The sequence below is a fragment of the Falco naumanni genome, chromosome 4, assembly GCF_017639655.2.
Source record: "Falco naumanni isolate bFalNau1 chromosome 4, bFalNau1.pat, whole genome shotgun sequence".
In the NCBI taxonomy this organism is placed as follows: domain Eukaryota; kingdom Metazoa; phylum Chordata; class Aves; order Falconiformes; family Falconidae; genus Falco; species Falco naumanni.
Genome location: NC_054057.1, coordinates 9,069,859 through 9,088,169, shown reverse-complemented (window position 1 = coordinate 9,088,169; position 18,311 = coordinate 9,069,859). Strand labels below are relative to the sequence as shown.

The window sequence follows — 18,311 nt, the reverse complement described above, 5'->3', positions numbered from 1 at the left end:
TCACAGACTGATCCAGTAAAAATCCAGAGTAAGAGGTACTTCAGCCTTCCTCTTGGGTGGATTGCTTTTATTTCCAACTACTCTGTTCCAGCCAGGTCAGAGTGCTTCTGACTTGTTTCCTATCTGGAAATGCTAATCCTAATGCACGTGCTTCCAAATGCTATCCTCATGCAAATGTTGTGTGTGATAAGGGGACATTTTAGCTCTATTAATGCATTACATTCAGCTGTAGGCACAGAAACCTCTTCCAAAAAAATGAAGTATATACATTCTGCTGATGGAGATGTTGATAATTGTTCTATCTTTAACCAGCCGCAATGGTTGTTTTAACTACAGTTTCTGTTAAAGACTCTTCAAAATTGCTTAGCATTATCCACCACGTTAAAGAAGACTTCCTTGCTGGGAAATAGGACATGATTTTCAGCATGTCTCTTCTCGGATTCCACTGTTCTGCTAGGCAAAGCATCAGATGTCTGGCATCAAGTTGAGCCCTAAGGCACAATGTCCAGACAAGAAGTCATCAGACTCAGTAGCACTAACAGTTGTCTTGCAGAATTTCTTTTGGCGTTCAGAATAAGCCTTTTCCTTGATCTCTTTTCCTTTTTCTACACAAGTTTTTGCAGATTTTTAAAGCCAAATGGGACCATTTTGAGCATCTGTTTGGACTCTATATAAAAGAGACCCTAGAAGCTTATCTAGGAATTTCTAAATTTGGCCAAGTTACCTGTGGCTGAGATAGAGCAAACATCTGATGTTGATCTGAAGATTTCTTGTGCTGGATCTTTTACCACATCCCATGGTAATCTCTTTCACTAGATAGGTACCTTTTTTATTTTCTTTTATTTTTTCATGTATGACTAGGTTTTAGTTTGAACTTCATTGATTTCTGCTCCTAGACAGTACATCTCTCAGGCCTCTGATTGCTTGCTCAAATAACCCTCTAGTGCCAAACGTAACAACCCTTGCCTATCCTTTGTTTAAATGGTTAAGTGTCAGATTTATTGTTCCAGGCCATGTGCCTCTTTATGAGCCACCTGTACGTCTGATTATTCTTAACCACATAGACCCAAATGCTGTGAGGATATTTATGCTGCTAAAAGCACACAAACAAACTACATTCTGTCCCGAGAAAAACGTAAAAATTTGTCAGGAGACAAATGAGTTACACTATGAAATTTGCTATGGATTCTTAACTTCTGCTAAGTAAAATCATATGAAAGTGACATTTTAAGCAGCTATGTTAGCCAAGATACTAGTTTCACCTCTGTGTTGCTGCCTTTCACTGACAAGAGTTTGTCAAAAGTATAGATGCTCTGAAGAATTCATAAAAAGATGCAAGTCTCTATGAAATTATCACAGAACAGAAATATTCCTGCTAGCTTTTCATGAGGAATACGCACAGGCACTTTCAGGGTCTATTTATTAATTTTTTTTCTTAGTTACCCTTTATATTGAAATATAATAAATCTAAAAAATGTAGCTCGATTAGGTCTAGTACACAAAGCTCCTTCTTACAAGACGTTCAGAATAAGGAACAGAGCTTTAAGAGCTTGGGGACATACTAGCTGGCAAGTACATATATGTATGTGTGTGTGTATACATACAACCCCCCACAATTCTGAAAAAGTCTAGATATACTGATTCAAATACAAACACACTACATAAACTTAGGGAACTGAAATCCCTTCCTCAACTCTAGAAAGGCCATTGACACTTAGGCCCTTCACGCGTGCTTCAGTTTTTCATCATTATGAAACCCACCCATCTCCATGAGTTCACTAAAAAGTATCAAATCCTTTGGAAAGGTGGCACAGTCTGGCACAGGTTATGCTTTAGTGCAGTTTTCCCCCTCTTCTGGCACAAGCTTACAAAAGAACTGCAACTCTCAGTGTAGGAAGTCTTAGTACTTAAAAAATAAAAATAATTAAGAGACCGGTATATATGAGGAGAACCTTTCATCTGTTCCCACCCCTGGGGAACAGAACTTTCCCTTTTGAGTAGTTTGTTCCACGGCTTGCAGTAAGGCAGGTCTGAGGTTGCTGCTGTCCTGAAAAACCTGTCCTCTGATCTCTGCTGCAAGGCACCAGGGGAATCTGATAGTATTTGTACTGTTCTTAAAGAAGTGTCCAAGGAAAGACAGACAAAGCTCACCCTCACGTTAGGTTCTCTTACCATATTTCTTGGAAATAAAAAGGAAGAATCTAATTGTTAATTAGAAAAGAAGGGGGGGGCGGAAAAAGCATCGGGGAGGGAACAAGCTCTGAGAGTTTTGCTCAGAGCCTGTTTAAAAAACACATCTCCCTTCTAAGTTATGATTAGAGTGAAGACACGCAATGAGTCTGGTCTGACAAGGCGAGGGTTGCTGCTCTCTTAGCATTGCCTCTCAATAAGTGGGTCCTGCTTTGCTTTCATTCCCGTCAGGTAAAAAATTATTACCAATTCAAGTAATTTTCTCCCAACACATCTTTAAGCCTACACCCTTGCATCCCCTAACACAGGCGTACCTCAGCTTTAAGTCTGCTGACAGTGACGCTACTGCACCTACAGCATTTGCTCAGCTTTTGGTAGGTTTTATAACCATGCTGATCTCCGTGCCTCCCACCACTGCTAGCAATAAATGAACCAGTCAGGGAAGGTCTCTGCAAACCAGTCGCAGCAGTGATTAAGATGTAGACATACATATCTCCTCGCCCTTTAAATAGAAGGCTTAATTGGCGATGTGGATAGCAGCTTCCTAATGGACAGAAATTAAACTCCATTTAATTCCTGAGCAGACACTTCCAATGCACAAGGTTTACCACACATTTGGAGTGAGGAGGGAGGGGGGAAGGAAGGAGCCGCACGCACAAGTCTCTCTACCTCTGACAATCACTGAGGAAAAGCAACATGAGGACCAGAATGGCATAAGTGTGGCAGGTGTGAATTGACCTGCACTGGCAAAGCTGTGAGCTGGGAAACTTGCAAATCACATGATTGTGCAATACTTGGCTCCAGTCAGTGCTATCATGTTCTTTATAAAAGAAAAAAAAAATATCTTAAAGACATGTACATCAAGTTAAGGGATTAACTGTCAAGTGACATTACTGAAACAGAGACAATATATTTCTTTATTGTTAATGAAATTCAGTTAAAAGTGAAGGAAGTGATAAAGAAAGTACTGTTTTGTAATGTATTTTACATAAGAACGTAATATAGAAAGGGAAGTGCAATTAAATCTTAATGTGGACTTTTTTATTTTTAGTTTATCATCTGGTTTACATTTTGAGCCCCTCTGCAGCAGTAAATTATGCTGGCATTTCGTAGGGAATAACTGCCATGTTAATTTAGTTTAATAAAATAACTGACAGAAAAGGGGAAAAAGAAGCAAGAAGAGACAGTACCCCCACACACACGCACTCCTTATCTTTAGCTAAGTATTCAAACGCTTTCTCTATGAATTGTCCGTGGTCCAACTCCAGCACCATGTAATAATACAATACATTACAACACAGTACAATACAATCTTGGGTTTCTGTAGCGCCCTTCGTGCAAGCATCCCAGGGTGCTTTACAATCATTATGAGTTAAAATTAAAACTGAAGCACATACAATTCCTAATAGAATCATTTTAAAAATGCTAAACAGAACAAATAACTTTTAAGTCTAGATTTAAAAGTCCCAACAGCCAGAGCTTTCCTTACTTCAATTGGCAATGAGATCCAAAGCTAGGGAGCAAAGCGACTAAAGGCTCTCTCATGTTATGTTAAAGGATCTCTCATGTTGTTTATACTTGTGCAGTACTCTACAGCCAACGATTTGCCAATAAGAAGGGGAAAGAAAAAAAAAATAAAAAAGAGACTTATTCGCAATCTTGCTTTAAAGGACACTGGAGGAGTGGCTTGTTAACCCTCTAATAAAGTTATGGGGAAAAAAAAAAATAAAAAAATCAGTGTTTGCACTTGGCCATGATTGCGTTAAGAAGTATGCAAGAAACATGAATGAATGAATACAGATTTCTGTAGCAGTGCATTACTTGACTGTTTCTTAACCCACTGAACGTAAAAATAAAAAAAAGCAGCACATAGTTTTTTTTATATATATATAAAGCAGAACATCATCACAAATATTTAAAAAGCGAGTTATTCTATAGAACATTCTCAGGACCACTGAGTCGAGTAGGGCTCAGTTCTACAACACGTGCACGTTTCAGAAGCAAAATGTATCAGAAGATAACGTGCCCTGTTCCTTTTTTGTTCCATCACTTCCCTAAAACTCGAAGTCCATATGATGCAGATAATCATTCACATGACACAGTTCTCAAAATTGCTGAGATACAACCCCAAGTGGTTAGCACACAAAGTGGGGAGCACAGTTCCAAAAATGTTACTCTCTTAGAAACACATGAATTTTGTACTTTGTTCACAGGACAGCCTGGCAGAAGACAGCTACTTACATCCTCATACAGCTGACTTCAGGAGTGTAAAAGAAATAAAAAACAAAACAAAATACACTACTATCACAACCCCTCTATTGGACTCCTCACTTTTTCAGAAGCAGAAACAAGGCCTCACGCAGCGCGGATACTAAGGAACACACTGATGCTGCAGAGTCCTCTGAAGTCGGAAACTGCATTTATTTGAGAAACAAGGTATATTCCCCTCCTCCCCACAGCAAGTCCAGGCCCCATAAGTGGGGCACCCTCATTATAGTTAATTCTAATGAAGAGGCAGAAGAAAATAGCTATGTTTTTTCTCTTTTAACAGGGCACTGCTCAGATAAAACAGCTGCAGACAGACAGATAGAGCTTTAACACAGAGAGTTTAGGTCATCTAAAGAACATAAATCAATGATCAAAAGATCAAGTGATTGAAAGGCCGAGTATCCTGCCAATGTCCTCACACCACTCTACCAACACACGTATTTCATCTTCCCTGTCCCATCAACAATAGGCTCAGTACTGCCCATTCTATCTGGATGGCTAAAAAACATAGGCACAAATTTTAATAGTCAATTAAAATGTTTTACAAATCCAAATACACGCCAGCTTGAAGAGACATCAGAGTGAATCCTCTTCAAGCAACTGAGGGGTGGGTTGAAAGGCCCTACCTGCCAAAACCTGAGCCCAGGCCCTCAAGGATTTACTTCCTTGAAATAATTAATGACAACTTTAAAATCTGAGGTACAGTAACTTCTAAAGTAGAAAAGGAGCTGCATTCCTTGCTTAGGTTATTAATTATTGGGGGAGGGGAGGAGGAGAAGAGGAGAGAAGAGAATGACAGGGAACAAAGAAATCCAAGGGACTTGATCTCAGGTCTGGGCAGGTAAGGTTGAAAGGGGAGGGCAAAAAACACCTTTCATTTTTGTAAAGCATCGGTTAAAAATGGCTCATAAAAAGCATGTATTTTGGCAACTCTTAATAGCTCATTCCTTGGTTATTTATAGGTCTGGAAATTTTAATTTTAGCAAATGCAACTTTTTTTGTTTGGGTTTCGGGGGGGGGGGGGTGGTCAGAAGAGCAGCGAGGAGGCGCGTGCGGATTTCTGTTGCACTGCTTATTTGCTATGACGGCCAGGTGCCTTCGGATCAGGTGAACTGAGAAACACTGATGTTCTGAGCAGGCTTTCTGTCTGGTGTCTCTGCCAGATCACATAAAGTCTGCACAACATCTGCATAAAACAGCACGCAAACTCAGGGCAGGTTATCTGAAGAAAAAGGGAAGTATATGATCTATAGCATGCCCATGTCAGACACAGGCAATTATTCACTACAGCACAGAAGTTTGATCAAAATGCAGTCAGGATGGCTATATTTATCACAAGTGCAAAACTATTCAGACTTCGGTATCATACCAGCACTTGTTTCTGTGCGTGCATACATCTCATGGAATGCAAGCGTATATCCCTCTAACTGAGAAAACACCATTCCCTCATCATCAAGAGCGAAATTATGTAAAAGACATTAAAGACATGGGGGGGTGGGGGTGCACACAAATATCTTCAAAAAAATTAAAACAGTAATGCGATATCTGTAAATGACTGTGCAAGTATCACATCCTTTGGATATATTCCACAGAAATCTTGCATGTCCCCTACAAAATATTTTAAAAAATAATAAATCATGAGATTTGAGATTCTACTATACCTCAAGGCCTGGAATTTCTCATCTGTAACGCACTGACTATTGGTTGCCCTGACAGTCAGGCTAGACGCAAGCAGTTTCAAAGGATGACCAAAGGAAAAAAAAACCCTAAATTCCACAAACAACAAGAAAAAAAAAACCACAGCAAAAAACCACCTTCGCATTCCAGGATACTAGGAGAGAAGCAAAAGGATCCCTTGCTTCAGAAGTGCTTTTGCAGTGTTTTGATAAAGTGCCTGTTTGTGAATACTAATGACAATCGTTCAGAGAATCTTTTTGTAGAAAATAAAAAAAAAAATCAGGTGAGATAATACTAGTAGAAAAGTCAATGTCATTTGATCACTGCCATATTTTCAAAGCAGCGCCCAGATACTAATTAATCTGTACGATCTCTTCGTTTGGTAGGTGACTTCTTATCTTCCTTTCAAGGAAAAGGTTACAGGAACTCAAGATAAGGGGTACATCTAAATGTTCAAAAGCACACAGTGAGTTTGCTCCAGAATTATCAAAAGAATTTCCAGCCTTTTCTCAGGCCAATAGCCCATGTTGCTCTCCTCTCCCTCATAACAACTTATCTAACTATATATATATATATACAGAGAGAGAGAATAATACAATAGGGACAAAACAAAACAAAAACTATTCATATCAGCATAAACACTGTCAGTAGTATTTCAGTTATTTCAACTGTGGAAGTAATAAGAGACTTCTGTGCTAAAAAAGAAAACAGAACACAACTATGGAAGTGAAGTATGAAAATGCTAGGACTAAGGTCAAGTAGAGGCATGAAAGAACTAACATTACACAAATAAATGCAACAGGCCAGCCTGCCTGCCTGATCACTTTAGAGCAGCTCCCAACAGACTGGAGTAGAGCAGAGCTTCCGTGCAAGGGGTTGGAAATAAGCATTGATGGTAGAACAATTTCTTCACAACCCTTTGGAGACTGAAGAGCCAAAACAGGAGGGAAATGAGATCTAGGCCACTCACAAGATGCACCAATTTAATGGAATGCACAAGATGGCCCAAAATTGAGCCTCAGATTAAATTCCAAGTTGCTTTCCCCATCAAAAGAGGTCTGGAGAGGAAGCAGAAATGAAGCGAGTCATGCGAATCAAATGCGAAAAGTCTTTCACCTGGCATCTGCGTATGCTGCTAGTCTCTAGCAATAAAATCCGCAAACCCAAGGTAAAGAATGAAAATACATACTGCAGTGCATAATTCAGAACAGGCTTGGCTTGTCCATACAAAGTTTGCAGCGTCCTTTTACCTTGCCTGCTTGTTAGCAAAAATGTGAGACTAAACCTCTAGACAGATGCCTGCAATTCCATGGCAATTCAGAGCCATGTATTTGATCCAGTCTGTGCCGAGCACTCCAAGTCATGTTGACAGGGATTCCCTGTGATGCAGGCTCATACACTGCGCAATAAACCTGGCCTTCAGGGGTGACCACAGAAGTCACAGAGCAAGACAATTACAGTAGCTTCAAAAGAGACTATGTATTCAACTCTCCTAATGAAAGCAAGATTCAGAGTGGTGCTTTAGCAAGGAAGGCATGAAGAGTTTAATCCTGTACACTTCCAAGGTTTTAGTTCGACAAGAAAGCAAATGGTAAAAAAACTATGACCAAAAAAAAAAACCAACAACCAAAACAAACTTCGGTAGATGATGCTGTTAAGTTTTCCAGACCCTATAATAAAGACAAACTGGATCTCAAAGTTTGTTTGCTCACATATTTTCAAGCTATTAAATATATGTGCACTACAAAAAATAGTTTGCTTGGGGTTTTTTTTGCAGTACGTAGAATGTCAGTATTCTGAATAAACTTGAGTAATTTTTTAATACACAAAATGCGAGACTAATTATGAAAATACAGTAAATTTTAAGGATGATGATTCTCAGTTTTCTGAGCATAGACGGGGCTTCAGAGATGCCATGCATTGAGCACCGCAACTTGAATACTTTGTAACAAATCCTTCCATATCTACACCAAATAGAGTACTGCTAACGACAGTGACAGAAAACGATAACTACTCTCATTCTCAATTTGAGTCATCTCATCATGTGGTTAATAAATGATATCCATAACAGTGTTAATAAGTTATGGTACGGTGTCATTGCATTAGTTTGCATTCGTGATGAAGCACTTCACATGGCATTACCTATGCCCATGAAGTACATAACAGGAGACACCACTTCTCTGCTCTCAGAAGATCTCTCCCATGCTGGCATTTTGATGGACCTTCAAAGGAAGCATTGCCTCCTGACCTCTGCCTTGCCCTTACTTCTCCCCTCTGTCGCTGCAGCATGCCACTGCAGGGCAATTCACAAACTTTAATACATTTAATAGAACGCAGACACTCTTAAATCGGTGTCCCTTCCATAGGAGAAATATACGATGAGTTATTTAGGCAAATACGGGAAGCACGCAGATCAGTTTAGTCATGTGAAAAGGACACAGTCAGATCAACGCGTCCTCCCTCAAGCTCCCGGAGGGAAATGGGAAGATTTAGACTGATGGGCTCTCGATCAACCGCTGTAACAGCTTGTTCTTCTAAAAGTTAAGAATAAATAAATGTATTTTAAGCTTAATGTGATTTGGTCTTTAAAGAAAGAAGAAAAGCAGAAGCTATTTACATTCTTGCAACCCAACTACTGCAGTGCCAGTGGAGACAGAGATGACAAAAGTAATAAGCATGCTTTTAACAACAGAAAGAAGCTCACAGCTTTAAATTATAGTTTTACAAATAAAGAAGTGCAAAACAGTAAATAAACAGCCCCAAATGAGAGTTCTGTAATCTGGGGTTTTGGTCATCTCAAGTGCTAACTTCAAGAGCTGTGATTAGGCAAGATGCTTTCTGTCCATTAAAATTATTATATAAAGATGCAGTATAGTTTAAAAATCAACTTTTTAAAAGTGTAATTATTGAATTGTCTCCAGTACCATAATACTGTCTCTAGTGAAGTATTCCTTTTAAAAACTTTTTTCTGCTTTACCACTGCATCACCTACATATATACAGAAGCTGCTACATGAAAAAAAATGTCCAAATAGAAATTAAATATCCCATCTCGATAGAATTTACTTGCTTTCTATCAGTATCAATTAAAACACAGCACTATTAGATTAAAACCGAGAAAAATCCCAAATTACCTGCAGCCTCCATAAGCCAGCAGTGCAAAACCTCACATGCTTTTATAGTAGGTATGTACAAGATAACTTTGCAGACCTATTACTGGAATGGTTTGCAACCAGTGAAGATAATTTTGATTATTTCCACTTCAAAACTTCCTATATTGGAGCCACATCACTGAAAACAGTCTAGCCATAAGGGGAAAAAAAAAGTGATGGGAAAACAACCTGCTAATATATCCACTGGAAAGACAAAGAGAGTAGTCCTCTATAGATTAACTGAAGTCTTTCAGAGACAAAGACTCCAATATTCTGAGCAAACAAAATAAAATTCCCATAAAAATCCCATGACTTCCTTAATTTCCTTTTCCCCCTCCCTGCAACTGGCATAATTTATTTGTATACTGGATTTGTCTCCACTGCACCACAACAAAATGCATTTTAAAATTTAAAAGGTAAAAATAAATATGATGTTCCCACCACAGCCATCACTGGACACAGTACTGCATAGAAAAAACAAGTTGCGCCTTCACAGTTATTTCACAAAAGAATGACAAAAAGAACGGCAAAAAAGAACAATAAAACTAGGACTCGAGGAAAGCATCAGTTCAATTTTTAGCAATGCATAAATTGATGTTTCATTTTTGTTTAGGTATATTTTGATTAGAACTAATAAATGACTGATTTTCCTTTGGTTGTTTGCAACAACAGCACATCATCCAAAGAGCTTTATTCTTTATTCCCTGCTCATATAGCATGCCGAAGACTGTCTCATTTTATGAATTAGCATTTAAAACTACTGTAGGTTATCTAACAAGCATTCAGACTCAATAGTACTTTTGACAGCAGTAAGTAAAGAGCCTTTTAACATCTTGAACACATGTGCTTGAAAAAAGTAGTTGCATCAAAGCAGTTCAAAGACTGAAGACAAAAACCAGTTAAAATCCAGTTTGCTGTGAGACAATTTTAGTGTGGTGTAAACAACCTTTCACGACTCCCCATGGGAAACATTGTAAGACTACGTTCAAAATGAATCAGGCATATTTATAAAGATCACGAAGTGGTCAAATGAATTTGCATTTTTGGCAGATTCACTCCACGGGTACTACTTGCTACAGTCTGTAGAAATCTCAAATCTCACATCAGCGTTGCCTATAGTGCTTTATTATTTATTACATGTTATGCTAAGTACCTGTGAAAGGGGACATTCCTTGGCCAATGAACTCTGGTTCATATCCTTCAGTAAGTCCTTCAGAGCATTTCTTACTGTTGTGTGAGACCATTGTTCAGGAGGCAAGTCTTCTAGTTTAGGGCAACTATTTGAAACACAGATTAGAAAAGGGATTATTACAAGATTGCATCCTGCTGCAGAACATTCCTTTAAGACAGACAGATTTCATTTTGCGCATCAAGCAGATGCATCTGGAGATTGCTCTCGGTCTCCTGATTGTTCCGATTAGTTAATTACTTTATACAACACATCTGCTGTATTGATGCATGAATTATACATCAGCTGCATGTGGCGACTATTTTTTCATGTTACTTCTACCTTCCTGCTCTGATGCGCTTGGTAAAACAATTTAAGGTGTAATGCTTTCTCACGACTGATCATGAAAAGCATTAATATATTAACCATTTTTTTCTTTTTTGTTACCATGAAATTTAAGAACCTAGATGGCAACAATAAGTGTGAGCAAGTCATTCTTTTACAAAATGCACACAGATGGTACTGTTCATGATATGCAAAAATATTTTTCTCTTAAGTAAACTTTATGTAAAATGCCTTCTTGTAATGCATCATTTAATTGACTAAAATGCAATATAGTTTTAATGAGATATCCAAAGAAAATCTATGTATCAGAGCTATAAAAGTTTTCTGCAATAGTATACTGTAAGTTAAAGAAGAATTAGAGTAACTAAAAAGGAATTTAGATAAGCCTTTGTGCTTTGAGCAGACAGCACAGTGGGAATTAAATACAAGCAATATTAACAGTAAGAGCAGACAAGTAACAGTTCACGTCCCAGAACTGGTATGCAGCTTACCTGTGTAACTGGATTTTCAGTGTGACCACATGATACACATCTTGCAGCATGTCTGCTACTGTAGCATCAGGGGCATCTGTCACATAGGAGAGTGGAACTGGATTCCACTTCCCAACCTGGATAAGCCCTGTGGGATTTTTGTTTTTTGACGGGAGGGGGAGTGGGCAAGAAAGACAGGAAAAATTGAAAAAAGTAATTTACCTGTTAATTCCTAGGGGCAAAAGAAATCTCTGACTTTAACAAGATCACCACCTTTGTTTCTAGCCTCTTAAATCCGGCAAAACAAAAGACCACCACCACCCAAAACCCCCACCCACACACTACCAAGGATATGTGTTATCTATATTATGAAATTATACAAATGCATTACAGTAGAGATTTTTTTTAATATGTATATAAGTGTATTTTCCTAAGTTCCCATGAATTCAACAGGACACGATATAATAGTTAGCATCCCTCTTAATAAATTAGAAAGGATTTTGCAATGCAAGGACTGTGTACATAAAAACCCCACAACTTTGCAGTCTATAAAATCATCAGGAACAAAATACAAGAAACAGAGCTGGATATTCAGTCATAAATGCAAGTTGACTCTCAACAGTCCATCTGCTCAAATATGCTTTACACTTCCTTGTGGATCCTCAGTGGAGCAGATTATTAAGGTCAATAAGCATACTAATGATTCAGTCAAAGTCTTTTTTTTTCTTTAAACAAAAACACAAAAAAAAAACCCACCAAAAAAAAACACCCAACCAAAGAAAAAGAATTTACCTCCACATTCCCCATGAACAAAACATGTACTAACTAAACAAAATACATTAAGGAAAAAAGAAATCAGAGATAGAATCTGCAAGAAGTTTAAGTAGTAAAACCTGCATCACATTCCTGAAGGAAATCCTGCCCCTCCCCCAAGACCGCACAAAAAACATAATTCATCGTACAATTTCATAATCTTATTTACCTTTTGCTTGGGCAGCAGAGCTGTGAGAATATCCAAGTGATAGCAATGCCATTTCAATCAGTTGGTTGAAAAGCATATCCTTCCTCACCAACACAAATTCTGCATGCTCCTCCTTTGAATCATATTCAATGGCATTTTCATAATGTTCCACTACACAGAAAACTGGAAGCATACTTCCTATAAAAAAAAAATTAAATTTAACGTATTAAACTTGAGTTATAGTAGAGTAGGTGGGTCTATACAGCATTATGTAAATAAAACCTGTACGAACAGGCACAGGAAGCATCAAGAATCATCACAAATATTTGATAAACATATTCCCCGAGTCCTTTCCCCTCACCCTCCCTAAAAAACAGAAAGTTCTACAAAACATACATCTCTGAAAAGCAGAAATGCCAATTTATCTCGCTTGATCAGATAGAGATTTAAAGAATTACCTTCTATAGAAATAACAAGGTTGACTGAAGAGAAGTTGATTCTCTCTGTCCTGCCTGATTTGTTGTGAGTAGCAGGCAGCATGAGAACCTAAATACATACTGCAGATGTCTTCACTGTAAGCCATTTTAGTACCAGCTACATAATTTTGTGCGTTAACATTAAAACTTTCTTAGCCCTGCCAAAAATATTTAATTGCCTTCAACATCAACAACAAATCACCTTGTGTGTCATACATTCACTCTGAAAAGAGTACACAAGGAAACAAGGCAAAAGTTAACACTAATTCGTGCTTCATTCACTGAGTGCACTTGAGCACTACTTTCACTCGCATCTTTAAGGATCAAATCATGATTTCAATGCCATTTTAAGAAGCGTACCTGCAGTTCACGCTTTTTTTGTTGCTGTTGCTGCTGCTGTTGTTGCCTCCTGCCCTTTACATTCCACTTTCTGGTATCCACTGCTATTTTGATATGCCTGAAAGTAATTACTAATTTCCAGTTTTGTAGCATCACACGACAAACCCTTCCCTATGTTGCACAGAATATTAAGCAAATAACCTTTTTCCTTTCCTTTTGCCTTTTTTTTTGTTGTTGTTGTTTTCATTTTTTTCCCCTCCCTTTTGACAACAGACAGAGAAGTAACAAATGACTTGAGTTGTTTTGGGGACAAAGTCTCTCCCAGCAATCAGATTCCTAGACCTTGTGAAAACCCCTCCCAGCCTCCCAGCCGGACACCGATGACACGATGACCTCGGACCCGCCGTTTTAGGCCCCGGTCCTGTCTCACTGGCTCCAGCAGCACAGGTTAGGATCTCTTAATGATGGAAAGCAAAAGGGTTAAAAGCAGATGTACAGAACTGTCTTATGGCAGCCTGCCAGAGGGGTATCATCTTTAGCATAAATGATGACAAGGGTTATTTTAACAGGGCACCCAGGAACTCCAATTAGTCCTACAATGTTAATGCCTCTATAACCACTGCCCTCTGGACTTACGGAAACCTCCTAACCTGCTAAGGTGCACCAGACGTGCTGTAGTCTGAAAAGAAGATTTACTCTTGACAACAGATAAATGCTTTAAGACCGAGACTGTTGACTTGTGCTCTAATGTATAGCGAAAAATCACGATAAAAAAAGATACCTCTTAAGCACGTATATTTAAACTACATCTGTTCACCAGAGAGTCAATCCCTGGCAAACAAACCCCTTCAGGCTTGCTTGGAAAAGCTCACAAACTCACTCCAGTTTGCCCAATAGGCTCAGCATGAAAGACAAGACTAAAAGCTTGCCAATATTTATGTAGTGCAGGAAGGAGCTTTTTTTTTTTTTGTCCTGTTTTTTCAAAACCTAAGTGAGCCTGGTCAGGAAGGGAGAGAAGACCAAAGCAAAAACAGTACATGCAAATTGGCGATTTCTTCATTGGTTTTAATTAAGCTGTGGAGAGCTTTCTAAAGCACACACACGCTTCATCTGCAAAAAGGTGGTGCGGGTGTTCCCCCCCCCCCCCCTTCCAGGCTCTCACAATTGATGTTTGACCTACTACCATCTGACTCAGAGTAAGGGTTCAAAATTCTTAAGTAGTTTCACAGTTAATACCTGAAGATGAAGTGTAAACAAAGCTTCATTTTAACAAACAGTGCAGATACACTCAAAAACAGCTAAAGCTTATTTGGTTTTCCCCTTATCAGTTCCTACAAATTAAGCCATGATCAGACACAAAACTAGCAACGCACAGGTACTTAGCTGCATATCAGCACACTTTTTGCCAGGGACACAGTCTCTTGAGTTGCAGCATTCTGGAAAATGTGGTACTTTAAACAACACGGGAGAACCTTCTGGCCAAATTGTGATGTACAGCGTAGATTATCAGAGGTGGATCCTGGTAGTGCGACACAGGTATCATCTGACTACAAATCAAGCCACTAAATCTTTTAGCAAACTGTCACTAGTGTCCTTCTGTTAATGTGAAAAATGTTATACAGGAGAGCACAATCTCAGCTGGCTGATCACTCCTGCTAGTACTTGGCAAGACTTCCAAGTGCAGCAACTTCATAACCTTCTAGTATTAAAGGGGAGAGCATTGGTCAGTGCTTGCTGCTAAAAATACAGAATGATTTAAACCTGAAGGCAGTGTTAGAGCTTTTGCTGAAGGTTTACGAGTCTGTGTAAACAGCACGTCTGCCATAAGGAGCAGTGAAGTCTGTAGAATCCTTGTCTAAAACTGTCCTGGCATTAAAGTTTGCTGTGCAAATATCACATAATACCAGAGACAGCTGAAATCTCCTATTTAGGAATTTATGGAACTTATATGTTTGCAGGCGTCAGAAAGTCCTTTTTATATAGCCCCACTGCTTCACTGTACAATGTTAATGCACTCTGCTTGAAAAGCCATAATAAATTATATTTTTAATGCTCTTACCCTGGCTTTCTTAAGATGCATACATTCTTGGCAAACAATCAATAAATAGGGTAATCATGAGCAGAGGCCAAAGAATTTGCTGAAGTGCTGTTTTTCCATTTTTAATAGATAAAGATCTAACAATACGGACTGCTGTGTCTGTTCATTTCAGGATCAATATATTCTTTGTTTTCACCAAACCAAGGAAAAAATAAATGATTGTACGATAAATGTTATGCATCAGACACAATGAAATTCCTCTGCCTTCTAACTTTGTGCATTTAATAGTCTTGGTTGCATTTTGCACTTTGCTTAGCAAATGCAAGAAAAATCTGGACTATAAACATACACCGATTATACTAAGGAAAGTAGAGGCTGTTTTAAAACAAATGCCAAATTACTTGCAGCGTATTTTGATTTAAATTAGCAAGCCTGCAGGACATGGTCAAAAAGACTTACACATTTTGAGAAGCAAAATTTATAGATAATCGTCCATTAAAAGTATTTTCAGTGCAAACAAAAGCCATCCATATATAAACATCAATGATTCTAAATGTGCCTTTTCCTTGTGTAAATGTCTAATTACAGCAAACCAGCCACTGAAAAATATGACACCCAAGTTGTTCATTGTTCAATAATGAATTGTACTTAAGAAAATAAACTGCAAAGATTGACATCATAAATGACTTTTCCAATGTGATACCTAAAGATTTACACTCCCTCCTTTAAACCAACTTGCAACTGTTATGGAAATACTACTGCCCTTCCAAGCTTGGACCATCATTAAGAGGGAAGGCGAGAATTTGTTTTGGGGGTTCGGTATTTACTCTTAGATATTTTTGCGTTTCCTAGCCCAACACCTACTCAAAGAATTAATGCATTACATTACTTCTATTTCAATGTAGGAATTTGCTTTAATCAGGGCAGCTAGCCTTTACCTTAACAAAAATCAGACTCCACCCTGTAAAGCAAGATGCTCCACCCAAGCATGAAGCTTACATTTCCCAAATGTGATTTATATCAGAGTTGGGAATATATAGTATTTTAGAATGGAGATTTAATCCTGAAATATAAATGAAGTAGAGTCTGCAAAAGTATGCTTTTCCCCCAAAAATATTATCATCCATATTTCTCCAATGCAGAATTATCAAAAGTGTTACCTTTTCTAATATTAGTTTTCATCAGGTGTCCAGAGTGTTTTAAAGGCACTCCTTGCATTTTAGTTCCTGTACTTCCAAGTCTTCCTCTTCCTAATGGGCTCCCATTCTGTTCCAAGCGCGCAATTTTGGCTGGTGGACCCTTCGGATCGCTTACATTGTTAGACATTTCTGAATGTTCTTTCCCCTGAGTTGCCTCGTTCAAATGATCCATACTCAGTCCCGCCTCTAAAGATCACCTGCCATGATTCAAAAAAAAAAAAAATATATGTTGTACACGTGTGCGCATATGTATACGTATACAGCCTGCACATGTACAGAGATATATATATATGTATCATAAGCTCACAAAGAAGAATAAATAACTATTTTAACTGGAAAGAAGATGCCTTTTTTAAAAGAAACAAACTTACTCTCCAAAAATGACCTCATACCCCAGTTTACAGAGAGATCGCATCATAATCGGGTGGAATTATTTCTTAAAAGCCAACTAGAGTACCCTTTAAAAAAAAAAAATCTTCAGAGATATTCTATTAAATCTGAGAGAGACTAAGACTCATCTAAACAATGATGATTGTCAAGGTATGTGCTCCAACACAGCTATTGTTACAAATCTCACAGAAAGGTCTGTTATTAATCCCGGGTGTTTTTAATATGTTAAGAGGAAGAGAGAGAAAGAAAAAGATTCTAGTGAGATATTTCTCAATCTATTTGATTAAAAAAAATGGATGCACAGCAATAGAGAGACTGTTAAAACTTTAGTTGAGGGAGCAACAGATTTATCAGAGATGTAGGAAATTGTTCATTTACAATTCCTTCCCCCCCCCCCCCTCTTAAAAATAGAAGTTAGAGGATAATTTAACTTCGGAAACCAGTGGCGGGATATGGTTGCTTTTGAGTTTCCTAACCAATGCTATACAAAGAGTTTATCAACTTTGCAAAGTTAAAAATATGTCTGTGAAATTTTTCAGATGTTAAGCTTTAAGTGTTAAATGGAGTAATGTACTGAATTAAAAAAAATAATTGAGAAGAGCAGATAGCATCTCACAAAACATAATGCTGGGAAAAAACCCACAATTTCTACAGCACTTTTGAAGCCCTTAAATATATTAAAAAAAAAAACAAAAACAACCAAACCTGGGGGATGATAGCTTACGTGTTGGCACAGCTATTTGAAACCAAAATCCAGCAGTATTTTCAATAGCAAATTAAGGAAAGCTATATGTTAGCATGCTTATATTACCCTTTTTATAAACTTTTTAAACCTCCGTCCACGAATAACGATTCCAATTAAATCACTAAAAATCTCCCAAGCCTAGAACATAATGGATTAAGTTTAGAGGATTTTTGTCTCTCATCAGAATCTGTTTTGCTAATTATACTAAAAAACCCAAACAAACAAACACACACACCACACACACCCCCAAAAAAAATATCTGTTGCTGAGAACTGAGACATCTTTCTGGTTATGATTTCATTCCTCAATACTGTTGTGATTGTTAGGTGTTTCACCCTACTTTCTCTAACTGAGAAAGGTGTGACTACACTGGCAATTATGTTATGTATATAATATAATGACTAAGGACAGGTGACTAGACATAAGTTTATGAACTAATATTTACATTAGCAAGTAAAAATACTAATACTGGGGAAGTCACATTTAGAAAGACTGGTGCGAATCTGATAATTGCTACTTTCTTTCAGTTGCCTAGTAATTCAATACATTTTCTGACATTTCATAGCAAAGCTATTAAAGCCTACACATCTTAGGATTTTTTTTTATATATTTCTCTGTCATCGGTATATATGCCAATGACAATTCTGTAAACTATTTTTTTCTTGTTTGAATATCACGCTGCTTTTCCCCGATATGGTGAAGAAAGAGGTAATATATTAATCCGAACATTTACAAGCAACCTCAAGAATGCCACTGAATAGCTGAAGTTCAGAAAATCATTTTCCCTTATGCTGTAAGGTGACAGGCTAAGGTTTACCATTCATCTTGATCCCCCACCTGTTTTAGGTTGTGTGTCTCAATAACAGTAAACGTGCCTATTTTAGCCACTTTTCG

At 37.9% G+C, this 18,311-nt stretch overlaps 1 protein-coding gene across 5 annotated transcripts in view; it reads right to left on the bottom strand.

Annotated features, from left to right (window-relative positions):
- SATB1 (SATB homeobox 1) overlaps positions 1-18,311 on the bottom strand; it is a 93,944-nt gene that overhangs the window by 55,417 nt on the left and 20,216 nt on the right. For 4 of the 5 annotated variants that reach the window (XM_040592017.1, XM_040592016.1, XM_040592015.1 and 1 more), the window contains 4 exons: positions 16,244-16,479; positions 12,252-12,428; positions 11,291-11,417; positions 10,440-10,563 (listed from right to left, as the gene is read on the bottom strand). In XM_040592017.1, coding sequence (XP_040447951.1) covers positions 10,440-10,563; positions 11,291-11,417; positions 12,252-12,428; positions 16,244-16,454 — 639 coding nt within the window. In that variant the 5' untranslated portion in view covers positions 16,455-16,479. Of the gene's footprint in view, positions 1-10,439; positions 10,564-11,290; positions 11,418-12,251; positions 12,429-13,066; positions 13,201-16,243; positions 16,480-18,311 lie in introns of those variants that run through there. The other variant, XM_040592019.1, reaches the window with a different exon arrangement.